Source organism: Tachyglossus aculeatus, chromosome 16 (assembly GCF_015852505.1).
Source record: "Tachyglossus aculeatus isolate mTacAcu1 chromosome 16, mTacAcu1.pri, whole genome shotgun sequence".
Taxonomy (NCBI): Eukaryota; Metazoa; Chordata; class Mammalia; order Monotremata; family Tachyglossidae; genus Tachyglossus; species Tachyglossus aculeatus.
In genome coordinates this window covers 11,067,248-11,086,185 of record NC_052081.1, presented here as the reverse complement: position 1 = coordinate 11,086,185, position 18,938 = coordinate 11,067,248, and the positions used below count along the sequence as shown (strand labels likewise).

Genomic DNA, 18,938 nt, shown 5'->3' with positions numbered 1-18,938 from the left:
AAGACCAAGAGCAGAAAGCCAGGGGCCAGGAAAAAAGGGGAGAAAAGACAGAAGGAACATGTTGAAACTTACTGTTTCATGAATCCTGGGAAGAAATTGAGAAGGAAGAGATCAGGACCAGCCTGTATTAAAATTCCAGGCTAGTGGAGTCCAGCCCCATGGGTTTCTCCATCCTCCCCAGTTCTTATCTGTCACATCAAAGACACCCAGGTACAAAAGGATTTGGGGAGCCCCAGTGTCACCCTCCAGGTTCCAGGGGTGGGGCGGGAGGGACGTCCTGTGTAGGAGGGCGGCTGGGTCTAGAGCTGCCATTTATTGAGGATGGGGACGGCAGTTCTAGAGCTCTGTCCAGGCCACAGGCTGAAGCAAATGCTAGTCTTAAGAAAAAAAATTTATTCCACAAACACCAACAGTGATCCCTGACGACTGAGAGGAGTAGGTATAGGGTGGTCGCTGGATTTCAGTCCCATTCCCTCCCCCTCCACACCATTCCCAATGCAAAGCCCCTTGCTTCCACAGGCACCAGACCCAGAGGTGGATGGCAGATGGTTAAAGCCGTTTTCCCTTGCCCCATCTTGCTTCTCCTGCAGGGAACAGCCTGGAGCCAGTGAGCAGTGAAGAGAAGGAGAAAGCCAAGGCGAGTGGCCCTGTACCACAGACCCCTCCTCACTACAGGGCCCTTCTCCAGACTGCGGAAGCCACTCTCGCTCAGGATCACCCCTGTGCCTGCAGACTACCCAGAATCAAACCAGTGAATATGTCCCCATTTACCCCCAAACCTGATTTCTTGAGCCCTTGTGCCTGGTCAGGTATTCACTCCGCAGTCCTCACCTCATGCCCAGGGATGGAGAAGCCCAGAGAGAGCTCTAAAGTGCTACGAGAGACCCTGAGGCAGGAAAGGGGGCACTACCGAACCTGGGCCGCAGAAAGACCTTTGGAATCGCCATTCCTCCCACCCCATGTAAGCAGGAGACTCATCCCTCCCAGCCTCCAATCCCAGGATTGGCCAATGAGCAGCAGTGGCATCAGTAATCCTAGTTTGCTGATGAGGATCAGGGAAGATGGAGGCAGCAGCACTGTTTTTTTCCCCAACCCCGTTGTCTCGGGGATGGTGGAGTGGCTCGGCTCATGGATTCTTCACATGCTCTGCCCCCTGCTATCCCAACAAGTCAAGATCTCAGAAAAAGGTCTCAGGACAGGCAGGCTGTGGTTACTGAATGAGGAAGGCCAGGGCTACTGACAACCCCAAGCTTTCCTGCTGTCCAACTACTGACCTGACCCAGCCTTCTCCCTCTCCTGCACACCCACCCCTCTTCGCCACACCTGTCATGTCCCAACCCCATCTCCAAAGGTCACCTGCCCCCGCCCTCCCAGCCGGAAGCTGAAGCAGCAGGTAACTTGCACCCCAGATCTCTGGACTCCACCAGCAAAGAAACTGGGGGCTGCCTTGCCTCTCCTCAATCTCGGCTGGTCACGCTGAGGAGGTAGCCGGCCCGGCCCTTGCGGACCCTCATTCTGAGTCGGAAGTAAGCGTACATGCCCAGCAAGCACATGGAGGACAGGAAGTAAAGCCCAATGCAGAGGCTGACGTCCAGGAGAGAGAAGTCCCCGCCCAGCAACCGCAGCCACAGGCCACCCAGCGGGGCTTTGACCCCCTCTTTTCCCTCAAGGATGCTGGCCAGCTGCTTGGCTCCCTGGCCCTGCTGCTTCAGCCGCTCCAAAGCCGCTGCGTATTTAAGGAGGCTCTTCTCCTCCTCCTCCTCTCCCTCCCCGACCAGTAGCAGGGGCACCGTGTCCCTCTTGCTCAGTCGCCGCCCCTGTGGCAACTGTTGTCGGGGTAATGTCATCACAACTGCTTCTGGCTGGGTCTGAGGCTTGTAGAGGTCCCTGGTGAAGGCATCCAAGTCCACGATTTCCTCCTCCTCTTCCTCCTCCTGGGCCTTTGTACTCATCCGTATGATTCTGGGTCTCTGGGGGCGGTGGGGCCTACGCCTCTCTGTGCCCAGGACCGATCTCTCCATCACTGGCTCCCTTCCCTTCTCGGTTCTGAATGGCCCCTCTGGTTTCTTGGTGGGGGCTGGGGACCAAGCTTGTATTGTTGTAATCAAATCCTCCTCCATCTCCTTCCTTTCTCTCTCCCCTACTGAGAGTCGCCTCCCGCGGGCTGGCAGTATCCTCAGAGGCTGAGCGTAGTCATTGGCGATGTTGCCCGGAGAGAAGTGGGCCTTGAAGAAGTTGAGAATGGCACCCAGGTCCCATACGGGATCCCCCCGCAACTCATTATGGCATGGGGCACAGAGGCTGCGTGGTGGCCACTGTATCTTGGGGAACCTGGGGTCCTCGCTGGGCGCACCTGATGGAGAGATCCAAGCATACAGAGGATGTGATCTGGCCCTTCAGCAGGGAAACACATTTGGCTCCACTGGACTTATACAGCCCCTTCCCTTCAAGGGGCACTCCCGATTGCTGCCCACTCCCAGCAGCCAATCACCTCCAAGCTCTTGCTTCCTCCTCCTCCTCCTCCTCTCTCCCACTGCTTTCCCGTTGGCCACTTCAGCCTTTACTGCTCCTACTCCTAAAGTCTGAGCAGGGGTGAGGAGAAACAAAGAAACTCAAAAGAGTCCCATTGCCTCCTTGCTGGAAGACGGCTGGGGTGGGGAGAGAGGTTGACTCTCTCTTGGAGAAAGGTGGACAGGAGGCAGGACGGAGCCTCTGGCTTCCACCAGCTGAAGAGGTGAAGCTGACAGGTAGCATTGGAGAGGAGAGTTAGACTTTTAGGTGTGCTATTAGTGACTGCAGATTGTGAGCTTTTTGGGTGCAGGGAATGTGTCTACCAACTCTGTTGTAGTGTTCTCTCCCAACTGCTTACTACAGAGCTCTGCACAAAGTGCTTAATAAATTCCACTGATTGAGTGACTTTCTCCTGTTTCGCAAAAGTTCACCCCTTAGGCTAGATCTGTTCCCTATGGAAAGATCATCATTTCTTTATAGGCAATGATATTAATAGGCTACCTCCTCCTACAGGAGGTGGACAACGCTGCTTTCCCCTTGATATGACCTCACTTGCCCTCACAGAATAATAAAAGTGACTGTGGCACTTGCTAAACACTTACTATGCACCAAGTACCGCACTAAGCACTGGGTAGATGCAAGATCCATGGAAGGGGGCTCAAAGTCCAAGTCAGAAGAACAGGTATTGGATCCTCATTTTATAGTTGTGGAAACCGAGGCCCAAAGAATTTAAGTGACCTTGCCCAAGCTCATTCAGCAGGCACAGAGCAGAGCTGGGATTGGTACGCAGGCCCTCTGACTCCTGGGCCCATACTCTTCCCACTAGGCAATTTCTACAAAATATGTTTTGAGGAGTAAGGAGGTCAAGGAGATTGACAGATGGTAGAGGAGTCAGGCCTGTCCCCCAATATTCCCCCAAGCACTCCCACCCACTGGGAGTCACTGCCTAAAAGCCCAAATGACTTCAGAAACCTTAGAAAGTCCTCATTCCCCACCCCTACCAGAGGAAGAGGATGGTCTCTCCCACCTCTGACCTGGGGGTGGAGGTGGGTAAGGCATCAACCAGAAGCCTCTCTGTCTGGAGGGGAGAAGTGTGAGTTAAACTCCAATCCAGGAGAGGGACCATACCTACAATGGGATCTGGCTGGTCATCCCCTCGATGCTCCCTCCCAGCAGCCGGACCAGGATCAGACCTGCTGCCGCTGGTGTGGGAGGAGGGAGGATTGGGGAGCAGGGGCCACCCACTGTGGGGTCCCTGAGGAGGACCTGGCCAAATGGAGCATTTGGTGACAAGTGGTGGGAGGCAGCGGTGGGAGGGCGCAGGCTGGTACAAGCTCCCCCTATTCGGGGAGGGAGGAGGCCAGACAAGATTTAGGCTGCATCTCAGCCCCATCTGCTGCTCTGCTCTCAGGTCTTTTAACCTCCAGCTTCCCCCAAGAGGATCCCAATCCCAGCCCTCCCCCAACCTCTCTGGCAGCCGGTTTAGTTAACCCCTTGCTGTCCACGTCCTGCTTTCAAAGGCAGGCTCTCCAGGCCTGATTCCCCTGGGCTCCTCGGACACTGGCCTTAGCTCCCCCAGCGGCCTCTGCCGCTTCCCTCCCATTGGCTCCTCACCTGCCAGGCGAGAGTTGACCTGGTTGTGCCGGGACCAAAGCCAGAGGATGGCCTCGTCCTGACTCTTCACCCGGGCCATGGAGGCAGCAGCCATCTCCTCAAAGTGGGCGGCGCAGTCGCGGCAGCCGAAGAAGAAGCGCACGTAGCCCCGGATGGCACTGAGGACCTCCTGGGGGGCTGCATGGACAGGTGTGGCTGGGCTGACCCTGCTCCTCTCCACCTCCCCAGCCCCCAAACCCGCTGCTATGGCAGTCCACTGGGCCCTGCGCATCTCTTCCCTTGGTCCCTGACCCTCAGAATCTTCTTTCTCCTTCTGCCCCTTGAGCAGACTTTGGATGAGATGGACAGCAGAGATTGTGGAGGGGCAGAGGGACCGGGGACCAGGGACCTCAGGCTACCAAATGTGGATATGGAGTCTCTTTCTGAGGATCCTTAAGAGTGCGACAAAATAATCCTCTCTTCTGGGTGGATTAGGCATTTTCCCCACTCAGAGAGAGGGGGATGGATCAGATGATCTCCAGGCCCCTTCCTGCTCCAGGAGTTTTCCTGCTTCAGGGGAGCTACTCTGGGGTGACTAGGGGATACCTCTGCCAGTCAACTGGCCAACAGTACTTACTGAGCATTTACTGCAAGCAGAGCACTGTCCTATGTGCTTGGCACTGTCACAGCCGGGTGGCTCCTCAAAACAAGCAGCCACACCCATCCTCACTTTCAGCCCTCTCCCCACTCCCCACGTCCTAGCTGGTCTCAGATTCCTATTCAGTCTGGGCCAAAAGCGCTACAAGAGTCCCAGTCCTGGAGGAAATACAGTCCCTGGCAGGAGCAGGGAGTTCAAGGGAACTGTGGGAGCAGGCTGGAAGAGGCCCCTTATAGGTGATGGGGAGATCGGGAAGGGCTTAGGTGATAGGAATAGCCCTCAAAGTCACACGGGCTCAAATGGCCACAGTCCATGGAGGGAATCAGGAGATGGGCAGAAGGTACAGTTTCCCTGAAGGGGAAGGAGAGGTATCTGGGGGGCTCCCTCCCCAGTAATGAAGGCCCAAGACCTTACCCCTTACAGGTCAGGCCGGTGCACTCACACCTGCCCCCACTTCCTCACAGCCAAGCCATAGGGCTACTGATTTAACGCAGGAGATGCTGCAGGTTGAGCAGGGGTTCATATGCCACCTCCCCCCATCTTTCCTGCCCACTCCGCTCCCCACCTACACACACACAAGGCCTGTTGTGGGCAGAGCCAATCCCTCCACCCCCCTCAGGAGTAGGAGTGCCAGGGGAAGAGGCGTGGTGTTTACGTGTGTCTGGCAGGGAGTACTTGGCGTGCTGAGCTGCCTGCACCGTCAGGAAGTGGAAGAGGATCCAGAGGGAACAGGGAAAGCCGCGGAACTGGGGCTTGCTTCCCTGACAGCCGACCCAGGTCACCTTTTTAGTCAGAACATTTCCCTGAGGGGAGAAGGGGGAAAGGCTGGTCAGCATCAGAGAGAGGAAATGCAAACAACAGCAAGAGTATCTCTTTCCCCTACACCTCCCATCCAGACCCACCCCAAAATGGTCCAATTTAGACAAGACGAGGGCTCCCCTTCACTCCTTCCGACTCTAGAGGGGATGCGGCCTTCGGAGAGGAGAAGAAAACAAAGAGTAAAGGGCAGTTGGCATTGGGGGATGCCCACCTGACCTCCAGAACAGATCTAGGAAAGTCCAGAAGGGATAAGGTAGCAAAGGGTAATGAGGGTTGAGCCACCGGGGTGACCAGAAATGCTGCTGGGCAGAGCCTGCCAAATGAACAAGGGCCAACGGCAGCCTGAGTTAAGGCTTCAGTCTGGTTGTCCTTGGGTCAAAAACTTTATGATGGGCATGCTGAGCTAACGTTATCTACCAATGTTTAAGGAAAGGCAGGTGGGAAGAGTGGGTAGAGGTGTTGTCTTGACAATCAGAAGAGTCTCACCAACTGAGAGGCCCCTGGAAACAAGAGAGAGTGGCCACTCTTGTGAGTGCTTTTGGGCTAAGATAACAGGAGACAGGAGTCTCTGACAGACTTCCGGCTCAGGAGAAATTGGATAAGCCAACTTCTGGAGGTTGTTTAGTCATTCACCAGCTCAGAGATAGGGAGTTGGATGGATGACTTCCCTGGACACCTCCTGGCTCTCTGAGTCAATGAACAGTGAGGGCTGGAAGGACAGACTCGAGGGACCCAAGAGACTTACCTCCTTCTTCCTGTTCAGGACTGCCTCAAAGGTGCTGTACAGAATTCTCTGCCTCCCTTGATCCTTCAGCCAGTCATTCAGTTCACGCAGGAAGTTCTGAACCAAAGGCCGTCCAGGGAAGTACTGCAACAAGAAGGCAGAGGGAAGGGGGAGTGAACCATATCGCCTAATACAGCCCGGTCCCTTCTCTCCAAGGATAAAGGCACTGGAGCCCACGGAGACCAGTGGGAACGGGAACCTGCTAAGAACAGAGGGTTTCTGATCACGGATCAACTCTATGGGCAACACTGCCCAGGGTAGAATCAGTAGTCCCTCTCCACACTCTTCTCAGTCACCTGTCTAATGCTTAGCCAATCTCTGGGGCCCACGGCAGGGTAACTTCAGGACAAAGGCTAGAAGGATGGGATATAAATACTTCAAAAGGCTGAGCAAGGAGATCACAAACAAGATCAGGGTCTCTGCTCTTAGGCAACGGAGAGTGGTTCTGTGGAACCAGGACTCCCTTGGCACCTGCAGTTCAAGTCCCTCTCAGGCGGGGTAACTTTAAGGAGGAATTTAAGTCATTAATATTTGTGGTATTTGCTAAGCACTTACTATGTGCCAAGCCTTGTATGGAGTGTTGGTGTAGATACAAGATAATCAGGTCTCACTTGTGGCTCACAGTTTAAATAGGAGGGAAAGCAGGTATTGAATCCCCATTTTGTAGATGAGGGAATTGAGGCGCAGAGAAGATAAGTGACTTGCCCAAGGTCACACGGCAGGTCCTCTGACTCACAAAACCGTGCTTTTTCTACTAGACCCTACAGCTTCCCTTGAATTTATATAGTGTTTTCATTTTCCAAAGCACTTACCAATTACTCACGTCATTTTTTTTGTCCTCATATACCCTGGTGAGGTAGGGAACAGCAAGTATTTATGATTACCCTTTTACAGATGAGGAAACTGAGGCACAGAGGACTTACCCAAGGTCACAGAGCAGGCCAGTGGCAGAGCTGGCATCAGAACCCATGTTCTTTCCACTAGATCCTGCTCCCTCTAGATGTAGAGGTCCTGCGCAAAGTTACATGGGCTGAACTTTCCTCATTGGGAATGTGAGTGATGGCAAGGTGGGAAGGGGCACATAGCAAGAGCAGAGTCAGGCTCTTCTTCTCCATGGAGGGGTCTATCTGAACTCAGGAGGGATATCTTCATTTGAATTCTAGGGGCTGCCTGTCAGCCCTTCAGGAACAAGGCAGCCCCGTGGGCTCATGGCCAAGATCTAAATCTTGATGGTAACTCCAAAAGTCCCTTGGGTGGATGAAAAGCTACTTTGACAATAAGTCAACTCAAATCTGATTAGTATCAGCACTTATAAACCACAAGAACTCCAGGGAGGGAGGGATAGAAGGAGGAAAATATATACAGCAGGCAATACACACACACACACACACACACACACACACACACACACCCCACCCCCCACCCCGAGTGTAAGCTCCTTGTGGACAGGGAACATCTGCCAACTCTATTGTACTGTATTCTCATTCATTCATTCCATCGTATTTATTGAGCACTTACTGTCTGCAGAGCACTGTACTAAGCGCTTGGGAAGTACAAATCGGCAACATTTAGAGACAGTCCCTACCCAACAACGGGCTCACAGTCTAGAAGGGGGAGACAGACAACAAAACAAAACAAGTAAACAAGTGTCAATACCATCAGAATAAATGGAATTATAGCTATTCTCCCCCAACCGTGCTCTGCCCACAGTAACTGCCCAACAAATACCACTGAGATTGAGAAATAAAGGTGGAGAGAAAAAGCAGAAAGGTGTCAAAAACAGGACTTGCACAACATACATGAATAAAAAAGAGAAGGGAAATACAAGGGAAAAATCCTCAAAAGTGAATGTGCGAGTAGAAGGGGAAAGGAAACTGAGATGGCTTGTTTCAAATCCAATCTCCATAGAAAGCTCTATCTGATTCAGCTTACGTTGGGATTTGGAAACAAAATTCTTAAATCAGGCTCAGCTAGAAATGCTGTTGGCTAACATCGGGTTAACATTCAGTCTAAAGGAGTGGGTGGCCTACGTCTTAATGCCAGCGGTCTCTCAGGTTCCCGCTCCACCTTGACTTGGGACTAAACGCTGCGAGGAAGGAGGTCAGTAAATTGAAGCTGATTGGGAAAAGAGGGCCGGTCATCTTCACAACCCAGAAAAGCAGAGAAATTCTAGAGGCAGAGCGCCACCGGGTGACCTGTTGGGGAGTGGCATCATGCACAGGCGGTCAGAGAGAGAGAGTGTGTGTGTGTGTGTGTGTGTGTGTGTGTGTGTGTGTGTGTGTGTGTGTGTGTGTGTGTGTGTGTGTGTGTGTGTGTGTGTGTGTGTGTGTGTGTGTGTGTGTGTGTGTGTTTTGGTGGGGCTGGGGGGAGGTTGCAGGAGGAAGGGGCCCCGACAAGCCATCAGTGGAGTGATGGGACACACAGAGCCCAGGGGTCAAGAGGGAGAGACTGAAAGTATTTCTTTCTCCCATCAGGCAAACACAAAGTAAACCTAGACAGAACTCGGGTGTGGGAAAGTGAACCAGGGGTTCTTTAGCCTAGTCCACCCTTAAGCTTCCCTGCTGTGTCCTTAAAGGCACGGGGAATGGTTAGCAGAGCTAAGGGGCCTCTGGGGACCTAAAAGGCCTGTGGTCCCCCGACTGCTTGGGGGAACCCTGGACTTGGTGGCAATCCCAGTCCATTCCCACCCTCCCACAGCACATCACTTTTTACTCATACATATCTATTCTATTTATTTTATTTTGTTAGTATGTTTGGTTTTGTTCTCTGTCTCCCCCTTTTCGACTGTGAGCCCACTGCTGGGTAGGGACTGTCTCTATATGTTGCCAATTTGGACTTCCCAAGCGCTTAGTACAGTGCTCTGCACATAGTAAGCACTCAATAAATACGATTGATGATGATGATGATCACCATCCTCCCATGGACTTGAGCTCAGGGGCTCAAGCACAAAATGAATCACAATAGAATCACTGGATCCATTTCCCTTCCGGGGCTGTGCTGTTGAAAGCTGGGGCCTCCCGAGATTTTGACTACCCCTTTCCTCTCCTGGCTCTGTCCAAGCCCTATCTGACCCGAGTGTCACCACGGAGGTAAGAAAAGGAAGAGGCAGGCTTAAAACCCAGCAGCAGGAGTTCCGGTTGGATCGACGGGAGATTTTCTGACCGTGCAGTGGCCTGGCATTGGAATGGGTTTGTAAGTGAGACAGAGAACTTTTCCCAAGGGGAATTTGAACACCAGGGCAGAATCTCATTGAGGTAGGATGACTTAGATGTGGTCCTGACTATATCAATCGAAGGCATTTATTGAGCACTTACTATGTGAAGAGCACGGAACTACAGGAGGTGGGAAGTGAGGGGCTAGATGACCTCACAACGTCCCCTCCGACCTTGACAGTCTGCGGCACCCTCCGCTCCAGTGCCCAGAAAGCATCAGTTGCAGAGATCTGTCTGTAAGGTCCTTCTCGGGGACAGTCTGGGAAACATTCATTTATATCCTGAGAGGGCCAACGGACCAAGAGTTGGGTGGGTGGGTAGGGTTGTGAAATCTTCCGGGGCAGGGGTTGCAACCCCAACCGTAGAAGATAAGTAGTTTCCCTCTCTCAACAGGACCCTTTCTGTCCTCTGGAAAGGCCTAGGTTTGGGGTGTGAAAAGGCACAGAAAACGTTTAGCTCATATAAGCAGCTCTATGGGAAAGCCCACCGCGTTTTATTTCAGTGACGATGGGCAGCTGAGTGCCGCAGGACGCAGAGCTAACCGCTGCCAGGTCAGGAAGCGCTATGGCAGACGGGGAAGCCGCTCAGGGAGTCGCATCTGGTCAAACTGCACACTGCTGAAGCACTAAGTGGAGCTGACTCAGCGACTGGCCCGCTCTGAAGGGAGCCAAAGCCCACAACTGACTCAGCAGCTCTTGGCAATGGTGCCTTGGGATTTTAAGACCAGTTGTTTTGGCAGCTGCTCTTGAGGCTGAGTTAGGGGAACAATGGGGAGGGAGCAGAGGGAAGACACACGCACACACTTGGCACCAGTTCCACAGAGACAGGAGGAAACCCGGAGTCTATGCTGCCATCTTGGTTAGGTATTCTGAGGAAAGGAATGGGGTGTGGTTGACAGTTTTTGAAGCGATGTGAGGAGCAGGTAGGTGTGTGTAGCCAGGGCTATGACTCTTGAGGTCAGGCTTCTGGCTACTGTCTGGTCTGGTCCCTTGGCAAGATCCTCTGATTGGGAAACAAAAGACCTTTTCCTCTTGAAACTCAGCAGCACCTCTGCCCACCCTCTCCCCCCAACCCTCCTGGCTACTTGGAAGGGCCACCACCCCTGTGGGATGGTAGCCTTGGAGCCGAAGAGCAGAGGGGATGGAGCACAAGGGAAGACAAGGTCTCAGGTGGATGTGAGAGTTGTTGGCCAAGTGGTATCCCGAGAAGCAGCAGCACAAAGTGTCACACATACTCCCAGGCTCCGCTGCCCCTAAAGAGGGGCAGACATCAGCCTCTGTTAGCTGAACGGAGAGGTGCGAGGCCACAGACGCCACTCACCTTGGCCAGAACTGCCACAAAACTTTTCAGAGCCTCCAGGCGTTCTCCCATCAGAACCGTGTACCTCCCCACCTCCAACCTCAGGATGTAGTGCAGCGAGGACTCCAAGTCGGCCATGTACACCTTGGAGCTGGGGGCAAAGAGCAGGCAGAGAAGGGCAGTATTAGCAGTGATGGGGATGTCTGGGTCTCCTACTGGGGGAGAAGGGTGGGGAAAGGAAGTCTTATCTGCCCTACGATCTTCATACCATCCGGTTTTGCTATCATCCCTGAGTTGGCCTGTTGGGGGGAAGGGAGAGATGCAAGGTAGACCTCAACCCCATCTTACAGGATAAACTTCTTCCCTTGGAGACTCACTCTGCCACAGGTTCCAGCAGACTTGCACTGTGCTACTGCCTCTCTGGGACCGCTCTTCCAGATCAAGACTCCAGAAATCCTTCAAAGAAGTTTGAATAGAGACCAAAACTGCTCTATTTGGGTTCTGGGAGAGGCTTATCCAGATCCACCCGGTCCCCACTGTCCTTAATTCCCAGCCTCTGTATGGAGTCCAGTCTCCAGCCTGTCTTCATAACAACCACTCAGATCATCGTCTTAAATTGCTATTCCTCTCCTCAGAAACCTTCAGTGGTTACCCATTACTTCTCACATGAAACAAAAACTCCTCACCTTTTGCTCCTATTTTTCTCTTACCTACCCACTCTCCTCTCCCGCTATATCCCAGCTCACACCCTTTGCTCCTCTCAAGACAATTTAACTGTTCTTCTCTCATGACTCCCATCTCTGACCCATTACTCATGTCTGTCCACTTGCATGGAACTCCCTCCACTTCAATCCCACCGAATCTCATCCCTCTTCAACTTTTAAGGACTCCAAAAAAGCCACCTCCTCCAAGGGGCCGTCCCAGACGAATCCCCCATCTTCCTGATCAGGCTGCACAGAAGCCATGTTTGTGTTCATCTGTGGATCTATTTACTCATCTGCTTACTTCTGTATTTGACCACTTGCACCTATCCTCTTAACTCTTACTTACTGTAAGTTTGGCAACCAATGTTTGCCCTGTCTCTCCCACTAGGCTGTAAGCTTCTCCAGGACAGGAGCACTTATCCTATGTTCCCAAGAGCCTATTAAAGTGCTCTGTACATATGTGCTATCTGAGCTGCTGATGTTGACAGGGGCTGGGGCACTGACCACCTTTGGTCCCAGCTGTGGGGACTCTGGCCAAGCCAGGTTCATGGCCTGTCTCCCTCCTGTTTTATCCTCCTTTTGACCATTCACTCTCATCAGCCACACCAGCCCCCTGTTTGTGTCATCCTTGCCAAGGTTATCAACCTAGACTGACACCAACAATTTCCCCATTTCCCTGCTTCTCTTTCCCATTCCTTCCTCTAACCTGGGTAAGACAGTTGCCCGAAGAAAGATTCCCTTGGGAATTTTGCATCTGGACTAAGGGGTGGAGAGTCCCCAGTGCCACTGATAACCCAAACCTGGTCTCGGGACATGACTGCTGTCTGGACTGTACTGGTTACCCTCGCTCTCACCTCCTACAAGCTGGAAATTCAGAACCAATGAGTCAAACCCAAGCTGAGGCTAAGAGAGCTCTCAGTGGGGCCAGGATAAGGCTATGGGAAGGTACCTGAGGAAGAGGATGAGGTGAGGGGCCAGGAAGAGAGGGAGGGATTCTTAGAAGAATGGTAACCAGGTAGGGAATAAAAGGGAAAGGAGGAAGGCCTTACCTGTCTGCTGATCTCCAAACAATAGGGGTAGTTGTGTCTTGGGAGGTTGGTGAGACAGTCGGTCTGTAGGTGCCTCGAGTGACTCCAGGTAACCTCTGCAGGTATGCTGTGTAGAAAGATCTGGTTTCCATGAGCCTATGAGGGAGGAAAAGGGCAATGAGGGAGAAGAGAGAGCGGTAGAAGGAGACATGGAGACATCTGAGTCATTCTGAATCAATCCTTGAAATGCCTGTCCCAGAGAGGGCGTGGGGAGTACCTGACAAAAGAGTTAATGTCAGGAAAAACAGCAAGGGAGGGGACTCCATGCAGAATTTCCACTAAAATACTTAGGAAAGCTCAGGGTGTCAATCTTGAATAGGGAATTGTTCAGAAGTACAAAGGGGAGTAAGAATCACCTGTTTGAAGGGGTAGAACAGTGCTTAGCACATAGTAAGTGCTTAACAAATACCATCATCGTCATCAAACCCATGCCTATCTCCATCTTTAGACTGTAAGCTCCTTATAGGCAGGGAATGGGTTGGCTGATTTGGCAGAATTGTACTCTCCCAAGTGCTTAGGACAGTGCTCTGTATATAGTAAGTGCTCAACAAATAATGATTATTATAGTGCTTGTTAAGCACTTACTAAGTTCCAAGCATTGTTCTAAGTGCTGGGGTAGATACAAGTTATTCAGACTGGACCCAGTCACTGTCCAACACAGGGTTCACAGTCTAAATCTCCATTTTACAGATGAGGCAACTGAGGCACAGAGAGGTGAAGTGACTTGCCCAAGGTCACACAGCAGACAAGAGATGGAGTTGGGATTAGAACCCAAGTCCTTCTCTCAGGCCCATGCTTTCTCCACTTAGCCACACTGCTTCTCATCAATTGACTGATAAATAGCATTGATTGATTGCTTGATTTCAGAGGGCAGTCGGTCATCAAGAGTCAATCCAAACCCTTCACTGCCTCAGCCAGGAGAAAACTGAATTCTGAATCTAGGCAGGAGGCACTCTCTGGAGAAGCCATGGTGGTGGCACAATATCTTAGGGACACCTTGGCTCAGATGTCCCGGAGGGAAGGGGAAAGACACACAAAAGCCCTAGAACACCTTAGCCAAACCCCCAATGGCTTCAAGCTACTAGTTCTTTCTTCAGCATGCTTTCAGTTTTCCCTCCTTTCCAGCAATTCAGGGACAGGCTCAAAATGGTGGTTCATTTGAGAGGGCTCTGAAACAACTGAAATCCAGTGCAGTTTGGGGAAATGTTAAAAAAAAAAACAACCCATTAAACTCTCCGAGTATAAGCTTGGTTGCCTTTGGTGGCATTCCTCTAGAACCACTTCGCTCACAGTGCAATGATCTCGTCTTTCTCGATGCCAATCCCTTTTCCACATCCTCCTTCTGGTCTGGAACGCCCTCCCCTTCCATGTATATCAGACCACCACTCTCCCCACCTTCAAAGCCTTTTTAAGGGTTACATCTCCTCCAAGAGGCTTTCCCTAATTGAGCCCTCTTTTCTCCAGCCTCCTCTCCCTTCTGATTAGCCTGTGTGCTCAGAGCTGTGCCGTTTGGACATCTGGCATTTGCCCTCACCCTCAGCCCCACAGCCTTTATGTACATATCTATAAATTGTATAACTATTTATTTACATTAACGTCTGACTCCAGGAAACAGTCTACCAACTCTCTTGTATTGCCATCATCAGTGGTACTTACTGAGCGCTTACTGTATGCAGAGCACTGAACTAGATGCTTGGGAGGGTACAACAGACTCAGTAGATATGTTCCCTGCCCACAGTGAGCTTCAATCTACAGGAGGAGTCAGACATTACCTGTACTGTCCTTTCCCAAGCACTAAGTATAATGCTCTGCACACAGTTAGTGCTCAATAAATATCATTAATTGAATGATTGGTGTCACTCCCCAGGGATATTCCCCTCCCCACCCCAAAGATTTCCATGCCTTCTGAGGAAAAGAAGTGTCCAAAGAGGTAAATCTCCTCGACTCTTGGGGACCCCTTCTCTCAACCCACATTCTGGTCTCAGCCATAGGTAACTTGTCAGAACCAGCTGCTGTGAGCAGACGCTAAAGCTCAGATAAAGCCCTGGGGATCAAGGCTCCAGGCACCAAACCTGGCCCTGTGCCAAGCTTGGCACTCACCTCCCACTGGGGAAAAAGAGGATTCTGAGAGGGTGGCAGAGGGGGAATACCCATCCCCACCCATCCTAGAGGGGATGAGAGAGCGAGGAACTACGGCAGAGGGAGAAAGCCCAGGGGAATCGATGGTAAGGAGCCATCACTTTCCGCTCCGCTCTCACAGCCCGATGTTTGTCGATGAGCAGATGGCGGGGAGACGGCATCGTCACAAACAATTTTCTCCTCCACCAACTCCGCTGTGAGGAAACAATAGCTCGGCTCTCTGCCATAGCTGGCACCCCCCAAACCAGGCCTGCCCGACCAACTACTCCAGCACCCCTGTTCACCTCTCCTTCTCCCACCAGCCTCTCTTCCTGGGATATCCACCAGCAAAGCCTCAGCTCTGGGGAGCCAAAAGGCTCAGGAAACTCCGCACACCTCATCTCCCACCATGGCACCGGGGCGGCACCTTGCTGCCCTCCCCCCAGAGGCAGCCACAGGTGCGTCTGAGTCCCTTTGTCTCCCTGCTTCATCATGGTCTTCTCCTGCACTGCCAGCCTGACATCAATCATCCATTGAGGGGCCGAAAACGCCATCTGGTTGCTATTTAACATGTCATTCAGCGGCGAGAAGCCACCAGAGGGACCGCGACTGGCCCTATTGTTTTCCGCTGGCATTTCAGAACCGCCTATTGTCTGGTTCCTAATGAACTTTTCTGCAATTAGGAAGCCAAGGGGAGGGAGAGTCAGGCACGCTGCCAATCTGGCAAGTCGGCCGATGGGCTGGCTGCCCTCGGGAACACCTGCGCACGGGGACAACTTTCAAAGTTTGTTGCAGCTGGGAACCCTGGTGGGTAAGGTGGACAGGGGAGGGGACCTAGAACTGAGTCAGCAGGTTCGAGCTGGGGCGGAGCACCGACTCAGCATCAGGGCTGCTGGCCTGGGGCTCGGACTGCACTGTCGGACAGTCATAGCGGCAGGATCTGCTAGGACTAAGGGCAGCTACCCACTTAATCTCCAACCTGGGCTGAACTACCACCCTGGGGCAGGCTGGACAGACTGTCCCAATGCCAGGCTCGGGGCCAACCTTGAGCTGATGCTCCTGAGCTGCTGCACTGGGACTGGGTACTGGGCCTGGGTCTGCAGGGGAGCCAGTATGGTGCGAAGAAGGTTGAAGTTGGGGCTGGGGCTGGGTTGGGCCAAGAAGGCAGATGGAGAAGTCAGAAGGCAGGTCCAAGCTTGAGACTTCTGAAGTCAGAACCATGACAAGAAGCCGTTTCCTGAAACCCACTCTCATGCTGCCCCTGCAACCACTCTACCTGCGTCTCTTACACTCCAAATCAATCAATCAATGGCATTGACTGAGCATTTGGTGCAAAGCACTGAACTAAAAGTACATTATAGTTTGCAATATGGTACACAATCCGTGCTCTCACAGAATTTAGAATCAAAGGATTAAACCTTTGACAGGTCACCTGACACCAAACAGAAGGATCCTCAAAACACAGCCTCCGTGTCATAACAATAATAGTAATAGTGATAGCAATCATATTTGTTGAGCTCTTACTATGTGCCAAGTACTGTACTGAGCACTGGGGTCAGATACAAGATAATCAGGTGGGGCACAGTCCCCGTCCCACATGGTGCTAACAGTCTAAGTGGGAGGGAGCAGACACTGAATCCTCAATTAACAGACGAAGAAACTAAGGCACAGAGAAGTTAAGTGACTTGCCCAAGGTCACACAACAGGCCAGTAGCAGAGTCAGGTTTCGAACTCAGGTCCCCTAACTCCCAGGCCTGTGCTCTTTCCACTAGACTACTGTTTTCTCCTTCTGCTCCTCCTCCTTCATTCCTCTCCCCTGTTCAATCACTCTTCTCACCTTCTTCCAAGAGTTAGCATCTTCCCAGGGCCCCTTTCAGCAGCTGCCTCAGCATCTCCCTGAACCTTGGGGGTGACCTGCAGAACTCAAGTCTCTACCCTTATCCCGACTTCCTCCCTTTCTCTTCCCTGCCCCCACTAACACCAGAAGTGGAATCCAAGGGTTGGACTCTTATCCCCTAAGTCCGAAGGGGTTATTTTTTATCGCATTTGTTAAGTTATTACTATGTGTCAGGCACTGTACTAAGTGCTGGGGTAGATACAAGCTAATCAGATTGGACACACTCTATGTCCCACATGGGGCTCCAACAGTCTTAATCCCCATTTTACAGTCAAGGTAACTGAGGCACAGATCAATTAAGTGACTTGTCCAAAGTCACACAGCAGACGAGAGACAGAGTCTGGACTGCCAGGGCCACTGAGCTCATCTAACTGCAAGTCTCTGCCCTTGAATGACGGATTCACAACCCAAGTTTCCTGGTGGTACCCAGCCTGGAGCACACAACCCTCTACCCCATCTAGTCCTGTTTTTGTTCACTCCTTGACCCCCTTCCCAGTTTTCTCCCTCACTCTCAACAGGCCTCCTGCCAGGACTGGCTGCCCTGAGGTAGTCTGCCAGCTGAAATGTCCAGCCCCAGCTACCGCAAGAAGGAGACTGCCAATTCCATCCCTGGATCCCAAAGCCCAGAGGACTGGCTCAAGCGGGAGCCACCTGCTTAACACTAGCTCGTACACATAAGCTTTCCTTCTTCCACTTAACTGTAAATTGTTTTAGGGTCTTCCTTCCCCAGCTGACCTGAGGGCAGAATCACGACAACTGTCTCTACTGAACTCTTCATAGGGCTTAGCACAGAGCTCTGCCTGTAGTAGGTGCTCAATAAATATTATTGTTTGATTGATTGATTAGCATTCAGCTTTCCAACAGAGCTCACAGTACAGGACGCTCCTGCTCAAGGCGAGCCACAGTGTCAGCCCCAGGGAAGTCAGTCCACATACTGGTAGGTAGTTCACTCGCTGTGCCCAGGGACGGCACGGGATCAGGGACAGGGATGGAGGGACAGGTTGGGAGGGGAGCGGAGGTACTCACACAGAGACCCGGGAGATGGAGCCGTTTCTGGACAGCAGGTAGCAGGACGGGAAGCTGGTGACCCTAAATTTGTGAACCGCGTCGGTCTCGGTGTCCAAGACCCTGCGCACTGCAATCCCCTCATACTGGGACAGGTCCAGCGTCACCTGCAAGCCAAACAAGGCGGGTTATGGAATCAGTCGGTCAATTTTATCTCTGGTGCGCTTACTGTATGCAGAGCACTGTACTACGCCCTTGGAAGAGTACACTACAACATTATAACACACAAATTTCCCGCCCACAACAAGCTTACAGTCTAGAGGGGGAGACAGATATGTACATAACAGATATTACAGATATGTACATAAGTGCTGTGGGTCTGGGAGTTGGGGTGAATATAGGAGGGGAGGGAAGAGTCAGGGCCAGGACGCTCGCTGCCACCACGTGAGGCTTTCTATGGCACTGCCTGAAGGAGAGGGAGGCCCTGGACCTTTGGAAATGGGAAAATGAGAAGGGCCAAGCCCTGGGCACGGGACACCGACAGAAGCATAATGGCTCAGTGGAAAGAGCACGGGCTTTGGAGTCAGGGGTCATGGGTTCGAATCCCGACTTTGCCAATTGTCAGCTGTGTGACTTTGGGCAAGTCACTTAACTTCTCTGTGCCTCAGTTCCCTCATCTGGAAAATGGGGATTCATTCATTCAATTGTATTTATTGAGCGTTTACTGTGCGCAGAGCACTGTACTAAGCGCTTGGGAAGTACAAGTTGGCAACATATAGAGACGGTCCCTACCCAACAGTGGGCTCACAGTCTAGAAGGGGGAGACAGAGAACAAAACATATTAACAGAATAAAATAAATAGAATATGTACAAGTAAAATAAATAGAGTAATAAATACGTGCAAACATATATACATATATACAGGTGCTGTGGGGAAAGGAAGGAGGTAAGGCGGGGGGATGGAGAGGGGGAGGAGGGGGAGAGGACTGTTCTAAGTGCTGGGGAGGTTACAAGGTGATCAGGTTGTCCCACAGGGGGCTCACAATTTTAATCCCCATCTTACAGATGAGGTAACTGAGGCACAGAGAAGTTAAGTGACTTGCCCAAAGTCACACAGCTGACAGTTGGCGGAGCCGGGATTTGAACCCATGACCTGTGACTCCAAAGCCCGTGCTCTTTCCACTGAGCCACGCTGCTTCTAAGAGGGGGATTAAGACTGTGAGCCCCCGTGGGACAACCTGATCTCCTTG

At 52.0% G+C, this 18,938-nt stretch overlaps 1 protein-coding gene across 1 annotated transcript in view; it reads right to left on the bottom strand.

The window, feature by feature from the left end:
- Positions 1-373: 373 nt before the first annotated feature.
- QSOX1 (quiescin sulfhydryl oxidase 1) overlaps positions 374-18,938 on the bottom strand; it is a 37,671-nt gene continuing 19,106 nt past the window's right edge. The window contains exons 6-12 of the mRNA XM_038758596.1: positions 17,710-17,855; positions 12,630-12,764; positions 10,898-11,027; positions 6,327-6,449; positions 5,418-5,565; positions 4,126-4,302; positions 374-2,353 (exon numbers count right to left, since the gene is read on the bottom strand). Coding sequence (XP_038614524.1) covers positions 1,458-2,353; positions 4,126-4,302; positions 5,418-5,565; positions 6,327-6,449; positions 10,898-11,027; positions 12,630-12,764; positions 17,710-17,855 — 1,755 coding nt within the window. The 3' untranslated portion in view covers positions 374-1,457. The remainder of the gene's footprint in view (positions 2,354-4,125; positions 4,303-5,417; positions 5,566-6,326; positions 6,450-10,897; positions 11,028-12,629; positions 12,765-17,709; positions 17,856-18,938) is intronic.